This window comes from Trichinella spiralis (genome assembly GCF_000181795.1).
Source record: "Trichinella spiralis strain ISS 195 chromosome Unknown Scfld2, whole genome shotgun sequence".
NCBI classification, from domain to species: Eukaryota; Metazoa; Nematoda; class Enoplea; order Trichinellida; family Trichinellidae; genus Trichinella; species Trichinella spiralis.
Window position 1 is genome coordinate 8,258,841 of NW_003526941.1, and position 12,481 is coordinate 8,271,321.

The following is a 12,481-nucleotide window of genomic DNA, read 5'->3' on the forward strand; positions in this document are numbered from 1 at the left end:
CATCCAGAATGCAAGTAGACAACTTTACTTCACGATACTTCTAACAGCGTATAGTGCAGTTTGGAATAGAAAAAGAAGTTGTGCTTGTTCAACAATTAATCTGAAAAGTATTATCATCGTGCTAGTACAGCCTCATTTACGTAAGACACTATTTTATACTTCTTTAATTTACGCCATAATATTATTTATGATAGATAGTGGCTTGATCTGTAACGTATTCAGGATTTGGTTCTTGTTCAGCAATTATTATAATCTTTGGTGTTTGCTCATTACATTGTTATACGTTTTCAAAGCATACATGCATTTCTAGGTCAGAAGAGTAACTTTATGCTAATGTGATGGTAAACACTGCCGTGGCATTCTGCTACGTGCCCTTTGTGCTATTCAAATGCGGTAGCAATGTTCCTTATATAAATTTCTGTTTATTGAGAGAACTGCATTATAGTATAAATGTTCGCTGCTGAAGGGCGGTCTAATTACTTACTGCATTGCGTTATTTGGTCATTTCGATGCTTCACTGCAACCATTACGTTGTGATTGTTAGACTAAAAATATGAAGAAACCACGAACATCAGTTACAAAATGTATGACTCTACGTTTGCTTTATACGTCATTTCTGACAGGTCTGCTGACAGGTATGAATTTTCATGTATTTGCTATTTTTTATACAATATTTCCTTTCATTCTCTTGGCACACTGCACTAAACATGCGCGCTTTTTAAGCTTTTCGTAGTTGTTTGATTTTAGTCTTTTTGAATGGAAACTACCGCGTTGTTCTTCAGTAATGATGTTCAATTAATATTCGAGACTTTATTACGCACAAGCCAATATATAATAGTGCTAATGGTATATTTTGCTATAATTGTCATTAGCCCTTACAAATCCATTTGTAAAGTAGTACTCTGACATAGCAGTTGAACCCCTCCCGCATTATCTTTACTGCCCCCTGTAATGTTTATTGCAAAAGTAACATACTTGCCCAGTTGTTTAAAGGAAATGTCTGTCACCGGGATACTGCAATCGCACAATTGCACCTCTAAATGCTTGTCACTGCTCAAATCGTGCATAAGATTGTTTCAGCATGACAGAGGAAAGCTGCTGTTAGCTATAGAACACACTTTTATACTACCATCTTTGATACTTTCAGAATGGCAGTAACGTTCCCTTCATTTTTGAAATGACCCCTTAAAGTTTCCATTATGTCATTGTACCGCCAATAGCACTGATTTATACAGATGCACGTATTTTCTGTCATTGAGAAAATAACTCAATGCCCATAAATGTTGTCAGTATTGATAAATGAAGCAACCCCTGAATATTATACGTGAAGATTGAGTGGAAGAACGCATATGACAACTTCCACCTCCTCCATCCTTCAACTTCTCCCTCATTCCTTCCTGCTATGCTGTCCCGCCATTCTTTCCTTTCTAATGATCTCCATCATTGAGCTCGTAATGATACTAAGCTGAACAGAGATCGCATTAAACTGAAAATTCTCCTCACCCCCCCCCCATATATTTCGAGCTGAATGAACCGTACTTAACTGTTGTCATCTCATAAAAATCTAATTTCTCATAATTGTTATCGACTAGCAATATAACCAAATCCAGGCTACTCGTGATTCTTTTGTTTTATTCTTTTCATAAAATGCAATACAGAATTGTCACCCGCATAAGTTTCTTGAATTCATTGCAAATCGGTCAGTTACTGAATTTTTGCGATTAGGGTTTTTCTCACATTGTATGAAGCGCGCTGATGCAGTGCTCAACCAAGTTTGCAGTCTTGCTATAAATTATCATAAGACGCAAACGAACGTGGAGGTGAGCTGTCAAGCGGCATACCTCCTGGAGCAGCCGCTTACCATTATTATGTCTACGCTGCGCACTTGTTAACTTCTGTGGTGAGATAAACTGCATATTACAAAATTTCATGACAACTGTTTAATTTTCCATAAATCTAAAAAATATTTTATTTTCGCAACTATTTTCTGTGGGTGCTATTTAAAATTATCCATGTAATTTTGATTAGAAGAAAAGCATTCATTAAATATAAATTATTGAATCACCTTGTACTTTCAAGCAACTAAATTACACAACATGCATAAATACGCAGTGATAGCATTTCCGTTTATTTTTAGTAATTTGCGATGCTTCATGTTAATAAGTTTCCGTTTTAGGTAATTTTAGGGAAAAATTTGCATAACAATGCAATATTACGTAGTAATAGGAAGTGTGCAAATAAAAACGTAATAAATTTCATCGTCTCGTTTCATAATGTTGCTCATAATGTTTATTTTACTGCGCTATTACTGATGGAAAATTAGGTCGTTCTTCCTGAGCAAAGTAAATAGTTATTTGCATAATTTACTTAGTATTATACATCTAATCAGAGAACTTCGATTACATTAGGTTATTCAGTTCAATGCAATGCTATCAATCTAGCACGTGGTCAACTATAATTCCGCTCTTCAACACCATCCATGAATAACTGGTAAGTTGGATTTGATATTTTGGTGGTGGTATGCTATGCATGTTACTATACTTATATGGTGAATGGAAACTGACGGGTTTCTTTTCTGTTGTTGTTATTGCTAACTTTCAGGTACATCAGATGCTGAAGAAGAAGAAGTATCTATTTCTGCTTTTATTTAGAGATGACTGCATTAATATAATTCACTTTTAGAATTTACATTAATTTATTTTCATATCAATGAATATAAAAAGTCCTATCATGAGAAGATGATGCCACTATGCATCATAATTATTTTCATCTGCTGTTGATTTGCAATCTTGTTCATTCCCGTGAAATTTCAATGAAAATGATGGCCAACAAGCAGCTGCGCAAAATTATTATTTGCGAGATATTTCGATTGTAAGTTAGCAACGCCATCAGCAGCACGTCTGTTATTGTATTCCTACGTGCAACGTAATGTGTTTAATATTGTAGATTGGTTGCCTTTGATTTTAGTAAATTTGAAATTTGAATTTTACATTAGAAATTTATAAAATTTATTCCTTTTTCTTTTTCCTATTTATGAAATGGATGGGTAAAAAGAGTAGGTGTAGGTACAAGAGTGTAGGTAAAAAATATTCTGTTTATATGAATTACTTATTATAAAAATTATTATAAAAAGTGCCTTATTATAAAAAGTGATTGAAGCCGAATAACAGTGCATCACGATGATATGATGATATGATATGATTTGCTGTGTTATTTAGTATCTGTTTTTTAGTTTCACTATTGCTCTGTTCATGTTTCTACCGTGATCCGTCATGTGTCTCAACAGTTCCGCTTTCTGGTTTTCTTCATCGTCACAGTAAGAATGAATTTTATGCACTTTGTTATAGCAATGGGTTGTGTCAGTGCAGTGGAACTATTTCTATAATCTTGAATAAGGATGAATAATGAATGAATGAATAATGGTGGTTTAGGTTTCCATAAATGGATTGAAAAGATGTATGTAAGATGTTAAAGATATATCGTGAATATAGTCGACTTGCGCTGGTTTTCGGATACACCACACAAGTCTGGTAGTGCGTGTTGCCATCAGTGCGTTTGGTGAGTATTTTTGTAGAGTACTATGTGAGTAGGTAAGTTTCAGTATTTTCTAAGTAGAGATTTTGTTTTTTATTGATGAGTGATAGCATTCACACAGCGGTGTTGCTTATCACATGCTAAGAATGTTTAATTGAAAATTTCAGCGCATAACTGTTGAAGGTTGCATCATGAAGGACAAATGTTGTATGATTAGCAAGTAGCTTTTATGAAAATTTGTATACTTAGTAATTAAGGAACAACGATGCACTGTTATTTGTCTTCAATTAATTTTTTATAATATGGCTGTTTTATATCAATTTTGTTTAACATGCTTTACTTTTCAGCACACTTGTTTTGCAAATATTTTCAGAATCATTACGTTTAGATATAGATGAATGAAATTGCTGCATTCTTTGGTAACTATCCGTTATTGAACATGTGGTGTTTTTACAAAGATTCGTAATCACGTCGATAAATACGTCATCACCAAGCAATACCACCAGTTATTGCCGCTCTGTTTGGCGACGTATGTTTTTACGTTTTTTACTTTTATATACTATGAAAGTTTTAAACTAAATTTTGTTGTTTTAGTTTTTCAGGTTTTAATTTTGCTTTTCATAATTTTTTTAATTGCTTTTTATAATTATAATTTTTATTGTTTGGTACTAGTGTTTTCAAGATTTATTTAATTCATTTTAGTTCTGGTTTCAGAGAGTCAGTTAAAGGCAACATGGCTAAGTAAATAGCGTAATGTGTAAATCTAAGTCTAAAAAGACAAGGAAGCTATGGGTAAGTATGAAGATAAGGTAAGTAGTCTAATAGTTAAGGGTGTCAGGTAAGAATAGGTGTGAAGGTAAGTATAAACGTGAAGGTGAGTACTGCATAGGTAAAGGCAGTTAGTGTGTAGTGTGAAGGTAAATATTGTATAGGGTGACGGCAAGTATAAGTGTGAAGGTAAGTAGTGTTTTTGGTGAAGGTAAGTATAATGCAAAGGTAAGTAGAGTATGGGTGAAGGTAAGTAATGTGAAGGTAGGTATAAGTGGAAAGGTAAGTAATGTTAAAGATGGGGTGATTAGGGTGAAGTATGGTGAATGTACATGTGAATATAGAAATTACAAAATTTAAAAAGCCTAGGGCGATTTATTTAATAAAATATGCAAATTTTTAATAGCCTATGGGTAATATGCAAATTTTTATTTGCCCTGAGGCTACGCCCTAGGCTATGCCTCAGGCAAAATTCTGAAAATTTCGAATTTTTTAAAATATAGCCCCAGGCTTTACCCTCAGGCTATGCCCCAGGGCAAATAAAAATTTGCATATGCCCTAAGGCTATCCCCCAGGCAATTTATAGCACAATATTTGCCCTCAGGGAGGTTTTATGCAAATTTTTAATCGCCTCAGGGTGATATGCAAATTTTATTTGCCCTCAGGCTACGCCTGGGGCTATGCCTCAGGCAATTTTTTGAAAATTTTGAAATTTTTTGAATTTAGCCCCAGGCGTCGCCTCAGGCTATGCCCCAGGGCAAATAAAAATTTGCATATTCCCGCAGGCTACGCCCAAAGCATTTTATTGCACAATATTTGCCTTCAGGGGGATATGCAAATTTTCTTTTGCTTTCAGGCTATGCCCACGGCATTCCCTCAGGTATTTTTTTCAAAAATTTGCATAATTTAGCACCCGGCTCTTTACTTCTGCAATTCGATACATGTCCTACAATTTCCACTCAGCGTAGAGTAACGCATCATACTTACCTTTACCTCTATGCTATCGAACTTCAATCCACTTTACTCTACGATATCATTATTCTTTATACTTACCTGCACAACTTACCTTTTCATTTTACTCACCTGCATCTTACTTTACTGCACAACTTACCTTTTCATTTTACTCACCTGCACCCTGCATTATCGTACTTACCTTCAGTACTTACCTGCAATCCATTTACCTGTACGCACTTTAATATACCCGCTTCGATTCTACTTACCTGCATTACTTTATCCACTTACTTTGATGCTACAGCTCTCTACTGCTCTTAGTGAAGAATTTAATATAAACATGCCATGATTCTAAAATTCATAGTTGAATATAGTTATATACCATATTACAGCCATATTACAGAAAGTAATTGAAGACGAATAACAGCAGAATAAATAACGACGTCATTCGATAGAGATCATTCAAGATGCGGCGTCTTCACAGTCACGCACTAAAACTTTAAATACAAAACAGTTTTACTACAAAAATAATGCAATTCTTCCTTACCTTGCGTGACAAGGAAAAACATCAGAACCGTAAAAAACGCAATTTGTGAGTGCCATCGGCTGCAACTAAACAAAGTTTCTGATGACGTAATCCATTGCTATCAAGAACAAAATGCTGGGATACCTGTTCTATTTATTTAACATATTTCATTGCTGTCATAATATGAAATTCCATCTTACTATTAGTGATAAGTAAAGGCACACTGGGACGGGTAGAAAACGCCATTGAAACGCCAAGTGAACACTGGTTGGCATCAGTACGGGCTTCATGAGACGACATAATCCACAGCTATTATAAACAAAAACTACTTACTAATTTGTCATATCACATCGGAAACGCACTCACGAAAGATCTATCCGGGCACCAGCGCTACTCGACTGTCTCAACGTAATCTGCTAGAATTACAATCATTTCCTTCTTACTCTTTTGATAAGTGAAACCACACTAGTACCAATGATGAACGTCACTGCGTCAACTTCAACTCAGAGGGTCATCAGAAGATACATCGAATTCGCTTGATGTTAATGTAATGCTGTCATGGATAAATTGTGCACACTTTACGTATCCAACTGCAATCAGGAGCAAGTTAAATACTTACGAATGTTTGTGATGCCACATCTAGAACAAACTGATGTGAGCATGACCAAACACGGTGTCCAGAGCGAAAGAAAGTTGAAAACAGTTCAGCTAATGATGTTATCTTTCATCATGGATGTTATCTAATTCAATCCATGTAACACTCGCATCTTAAAGCTAATTAATCAAATTCAATACTTACTGATAAACGATACTATTTGTGATAAGCAAAGGCACACTGGGACGGCTACGAAACGCTTTTATGTCCATGTGAACAAGGGTTGCCAACGGTACAAGCTTCATGGGATGACGTAATCCATAGCTATTATGAACAAAAGCTACTCACTAATTTTTGTCATATCACATTCGAAACGCACTGACAGCAACAAGCACCAATACATTGTCAGAATTTGTACGAACGCTGCTCGACTGACTCGGCAAAATCTGCTACAATTACAATCAATTCCTTCTTACTCTTGCGATAAGTGAAACCACACTAGGACAACTGGGAAACGTCACTGCACCAATTTCAACTAACTCAGAGCGCCATCAGAAATATCGTATTCGCTTGACGTCAATGTAATGCTGTCATGGATAAAATGTGTACACTGTATGATGCAACTGCAATCAGGAGCAAATTCAATACTTACGGATGCCACATTTAGAACGAAATGATCTCAACATGACTTATCAAGGTGCCCAGAACAAATAAAACTCCGTAAAAGCTCAGGTGATGACAATCTGTAATTATAGATCTTACCAAATTCTACATATATCTGTTACGCCCATCGTCTTGCTATCTAATGAAACAAAGTCAATACTTACTGTTTTTTGTCATACGTTTTTTGAACGCTGTCAGCAACTTCAACAACCACCGTTCAACAACTTTTACCCGTCTTTACTGATAATAGATTGCATCAGGGCATTTTCAAAATGTAGCAAGGCAAATGTAATTTTCAATTCTTTAAAGAATTGAATCTATGATATCATATGCATCAAATCTATGATATCATATACATGATAATTTAACGTTAGTGCTGCAGTTAAAATGAAAGCAATATGGCGCTAGTGGCACTGCAACTATCAATCTAAATTTAAAAGAAAAATTCAAGTAAAAAGCAAGGCATATTCATCATGATGCATAGTTACCATATTCCGTTTTCAGAATTTGGTTGTTTCATATTCATGGTATGAATATAAAATAATGTAAATTCTAAAAGTGAATTATATTAATACAGTCATGTAAAAATAAAAAACAGAAATAGATACGTCTTCGTCTTCAGGATCTGATGAATCTAAAACTAAGCAATAATAACACTAGAAAGATAACCGCCAGTTTCCATTAACCATATATGCAAAGTAACATGCATAGCATACCACCACCAAAATATCAAATCTAACTTACCAGTTATTCATGGATGGTGTTGAAGAGCGGAATTATAGTTGACCACGTGCTAGATTGATAGCATTGCAGTGAACTGCATAACCTAATAAAATCGATGTGCTTGGTCAATTGTATAATAAGAAAATTATGCAAATGACTATTTACTTTGCTTCACGAAGAACAACCTAATTTTTCATCAGTAAATAGCGCAGTAAAATGAACGTTATGAACAACATTATGAAACGAGACGATGAAATTTATTACGTTTCTATTTACACACTTCATATTACTACGTAATATGGCACTGTTATGCAAATTTTTCCCTAAAATTACCTAAAACGTAAACTTATTAACATGAAGCATCGCAAATTACTAAAAATAAACGGAAATGCTATCACTGCGTATTTATGCATGTTGTGTAATTTAGTTGCTCGAAAGAACAAGGTGATTCAATAATTTATATTTAATGAATGCTTTTCTTCTAATCAAAATTATATGGATAATTTTAAATAGCACCCACAGAAAATAGTTGCGAAAATAAAATATTTTTTAGATTTATGGAAAATTAAACAGTTGTCATGAAATTTTGTAATATGCAGTTTATCTCACCACAGAAGTTAACAAGTGCGCAGCGTAGACATAATGATGGTAAGCGGCTGCACCAGGGGGTATGCCGCTTGACAGCTCACCTCCACGTTCGTTTGCGCCTTATGATAATTTATAGCAAGACTGCAAACTTGGTTGAGCACTGCATCAGCGCCCTTCATACAATGAGATAAACCTACCTGCAGAAATTAAGTTACTCAAAGATTTGCAATGAATTCAAGAAACTTATGCGGGTGACAATTCTGTATTGCATTTCATGAAGAGAATAAAACAAAAGAATCACGAGTAGCCTGGATTTGGGTATATTGCTAGTCGATAACAATTATGAGGAATTAAATTTATATGAGATGAAAACAGCTAAGTGCTGTTCATTCAGCTCGAAATAGGGGTTGGACAGAATTTTCATTTTAATGCGATCTCTGTTCAGCTTAGTATTATTACTAGCTCAATGATGGGGATCATTAGACAGGAAAGGAGGGCGGGACAGCATAGCAAGAAGGAATGAGGGAGAAGTTGAAGGATGGAGGAGGTGGAAGTTGTCGTATGCGTTCTTCCACTCAATCTTCACGTATAATATTCAGGGGTTGCTTCATTTATCAATACTGACAACACTGATTGGCATTGAGTTATTTTCTCAATGACATTAAAATAGGTGCATCTGTATAAGTCAGTGGTATTGGTGGTACAATGACATAATAGAAACTTTAAGGAGTCATTTCAAAAATAAAGGATACGTTACTGCCATTCTTAAAGTATCAAAGGTGGTAATATAAAAGTGTGTTCTCTAGCTAACAGCAGCTTTCCTATGTCATGCTGAAACAGTCTTGTGCACGATTTGAGCAGTGACAAGCATTTAGGGGTGCGATTGTGCGACTGCACACGACATTTCGTTTAAACAATTGGGCAAGTATGTTACCTTAGCAATAAACATTACAATGGGCAGTAAATATAATGCGGGAGGGGTTCAACTGCTATGTCAGAGTACTACTTTACAAATGGATTTGTAAGGACTATTGAAAATTATAACAAAATATACCATTAGTACTATTATATAATGGCTTGGCCGTAATAAAATCTCAAATATTAATTGAACATCATTACTGAAGAACAACGCGCTATTTTCCATTCAAAAAAACTGAAATCTACTACATAAAGCTTAAAAAGTGCGCATGTTTAGTGCAGTGTGCCAAGAGAATGAAAGGAAATATTGTATAAAAAATAGCAAATACATGAAAATTCATACCTGTCAGCAGACCTGTCAGAAATGACGTATAAAGCAAACGTAGAGTCATACATTTTGTAACTGATGTTCGTGGTTTCTTCATATTTTTAGTCTAACAATCACAACGTAATTGTTGCAGTGAAGCATCGAAATGACCAAATAACGCAATGCAGTAAGTAATTAGACCGCCCTTCAGCAGCGAACATTTATACTATAATGCAGTTCTCTCAATAAACAGAAATTTATATAATGAACATTGCTACCGCATTTGAATAGCACAAAGGGCACGTAGCAGAATGCCAACGGCAGTGTTTACCATCACATTAGCATAAAGTTACTCTTCTGACCTAGAAATGCATGTATGCTTTGAAAACGTATAACAATGTAATGAGCAAACACCAAAGATTATAATAATTGCTGAACAAGAACAAAATCCTGAATACGTTACAGATCAAAGCCACTATCTATCATAAATAATATTATGGCGTAAATTAAAGAAGTATAAAATAGTGTCTTACGTAAATGGGGCTGCACTGGCACGATAATAATATGTCGTAATATTCAGAAAAATTCATTCATTAATTTAAAGGAACTGATTGTTTAATGAACATTTCAATCAGACTTTGATCAACCACTTTGAAAAGAAGAGAAATGAATGCCTACAACAGAAGAATGGTAAAACATAATATTTACTTAAAACACAAGCATAATGAATTGATAATTTAATATAATGCACATGCTGGGTTGAAGTACTAAAAATTGTGTATCACGGTTGTCATTTTAAAAAGTGTGGAACCGGCAACATTGTTATCTTATATGCATGGACAAAATACAGAATCTAATTATTAAAAATTTTTAGATTTTGCCCCCTCAAACTTTACATCGTGCACTAATTCACATTCATTTACTGATTCCAATAAAAAATATTCTGCGACCGTTTGAAAAAACATCATCAATTTTTCAAAAATAGCAAAAGTTGCTGCAACTGAAAATTCAGATATCGAAGAAGGATCATTTTTGTAGAATTCACTTGACTGAATTAAATTTACTGAACATGGTGAGACCTGACGGCACAATTCCTCCTAGTGAGCTTGTCAAAGAGTAAGGAAGCCTGCCTGCTCAAAGAGTAAGGTAGAGTTTGCACTCTCCCTTGTCTAAGGAAAGGGAGCTTCACGCTCCAGGATGGGGCCCATTTTTGGTCTCTCCATCCTCCACCTGCTTTAAATATTTCAAGTCGCACTCCAGGCATGTTTGCCATTTCGCAGAACTCATTTATGCCAGCCTTTATCTGTTTGTTTGTATTACATTGTACATTTATTACAAAAAAACTTTGTGAAAAATAAAATGTTTCATTAATAAAGAATTGTTGTTGTTGCATTGTTCTTGGTTTATATTAAAAGAAATAAAAAAATTTTTTTCTTACTTTTAAATACATTATTAATTTACATGTGCCACGTGCATTATTTCATTTTCCCCCATTTTAACTGTTTAAACTATTTAATGTTGCTGGCTGGCAACTACTATTGGCAAACATGATTCCCCTATCAACTAATCCTACATGATCATCATCGTTATGAATTAACGCAGCATTGGCCTTTTGTTACGTCTGTGAACATGGTAACATATTTTATTCATTGTGTCTTTGTAATGAAGAAAGAACCTTTCACACTCAACTTCGGCAAATCGCATCTTCTCCAACGTGTCGATACTTACCTCAGTTGACCAACGAACGCAATTGACCAACGAACGATTCGATCCAACCTACCGACCATCCGTTCCCTCGCTCGTGGCTTGCTCCACTTTTCTTCTTTCTTCTCCATGTGCATTACGGTTTATTACGTGTTTACGTATTTGTATGCAATGCTTTCCATGTGTCAGAGTTTTTACAAAGTTAAAGTGAAAGTAAAAGAATCAGAGAAAAAATATTTGGAGAAATAAATTGAAAAAAATAATAAAATGTACAATATAAGAAGAAAAGAAGTGAAAATAAAAAAGAATCAAAAGAAATAATGGGAAAAATAAAAAAATCAGTAAAATATATAAAGTTTGAATGAATGAGAAAAACTTTAAAAAATAAAAAGAACTTGGTTCGGAAACTGTTCAAAATCAAACTATGCAAGAGAAGAAAAATAAAGATTACAAAATAAACAAAAATCAAAATTATTTCGACACAGGAAAGTAATTGCATACGTAAATTTTGCAGCGTGAAAGACCAAATACTGCATTAACTCAAAACTCAGCCACGTAGGTTTGTCGTTAACTCAATTAAACTATGGGATAACTTCGCCCTTTCGAAGTATCCCAAACCGAGACTTATAGAATGGGGGACCCACGGGAGAACCGCATGTCTTTTCTTGTTCTGCTTCGTGAGTTCCGCAATATGCTTCGTGTCGCCTGCGTTTTCACTTTTTCTTCTCTTCAAAGGTCATATCTGTAAAAGTGTTTAGTATTAAATGAACAATATTCACCTTCATCACGTTGTAAAAGAAACAGAAAATTGAATTTTCAAATATAATAATTAACTGGTTTTTAATTAAAAGGCAGCATTTACACAATGAGTATACAAATGTTTTGAAGAAAAGTAACACAAGTGGAAAGAAGGAGGAATTACTTTTCGACAATTTAAAATCGACTTCAGCAACTATTCAGCGTCATGTACTCAGAGAACATTTTACAACGCTACCACTTGCCACGTAAGTCAAACGAACGAGTGCGCCCTTACTGACGATAAGGCACCTTTTATGGCGATCGTTATTTGCATAGCGCAGCGCTGGAAACCGGTTTTTGTGCATTGGAACTTCTTACTCAGGATAAACTCTAACCTATGCCGCGATGCAATATGAACAGAAGAAACGCAGTGTTCAATTCTACGAATAAGGAATGGACTATTTGA

General features: G+C 34.8%; 3 protein-coding genes across 3 annotated transcripts; 2 read left to right on the forward strand and 1 right to left on the reverse strand.

Annotated features, from left to right (window-relative positions):
• Window positions 1–1,742: 1,742 nt before the first annotated feature.
• Tsp_06865 (hypothetical protein) lies at window positions 1,743–4,283 on the forward strand. Its single transcript, XM_003380663.1, has 7 exons — window positions 1,743–1,887; window positions 2,602–2,627; window positions 2,877–2,966; window positions 3,233–3,316; window positions 3,492–3,562; window positions 3,993–4,063; window positions 4,237–4,283. The coding sequence occupies exons 1-7, from the start codon at window positions 1,743–1,745 to the stop codon at window positions 4,281–4,283; spliced, it is 534 nt and encodes a 177-aa protein (XP_003380711.1).
• Window positions 4,284–5,715: 1,432 nt separating this feature from the next.
• Tsp_06866 (hypothetical protein) lies at window positions 5,716–7,060 on the reverse strand. The gene is made up of 8 exons (XM_003380664.1): window positions 7,023–7,060; window positions 6,915–6,997; window positions 6,587–6,714; window positions 6,399–6,500; window positions 6,146–6,195; window positions 5,980–6,088; window positions 5,839–5,923; window positions 5,716–5,744 (listed from the first exon to the last, which is right to left on the reverse strand). Exons 1-8 carry the CDS (start codon window positions 7,058–7,060, stop codon window positions 5,716–5,718), a joined length of 624 nt encoding a protein of 207 aa, XP_003380712.1.
• A 4,848-nt stretch (window positions 7,061–11,908) lies between these two features.
• Window positions 11,909–12,368, forward strand: Tsp_06867a (hypothetical protein; the record flags this gene model as incomplete). Its single annotated transcript, XM_003380665.1, has 2 exons — window positions 11,909–12,012; window positions 12,227–12,368. Coding segments are annotated over exons 1-2 (246 nt in total), but the record flags the coding sequence as incomplete, so codon positions are not given.
• Window positions 12,369–12,481: the final 113 nt, after the last annotated feature.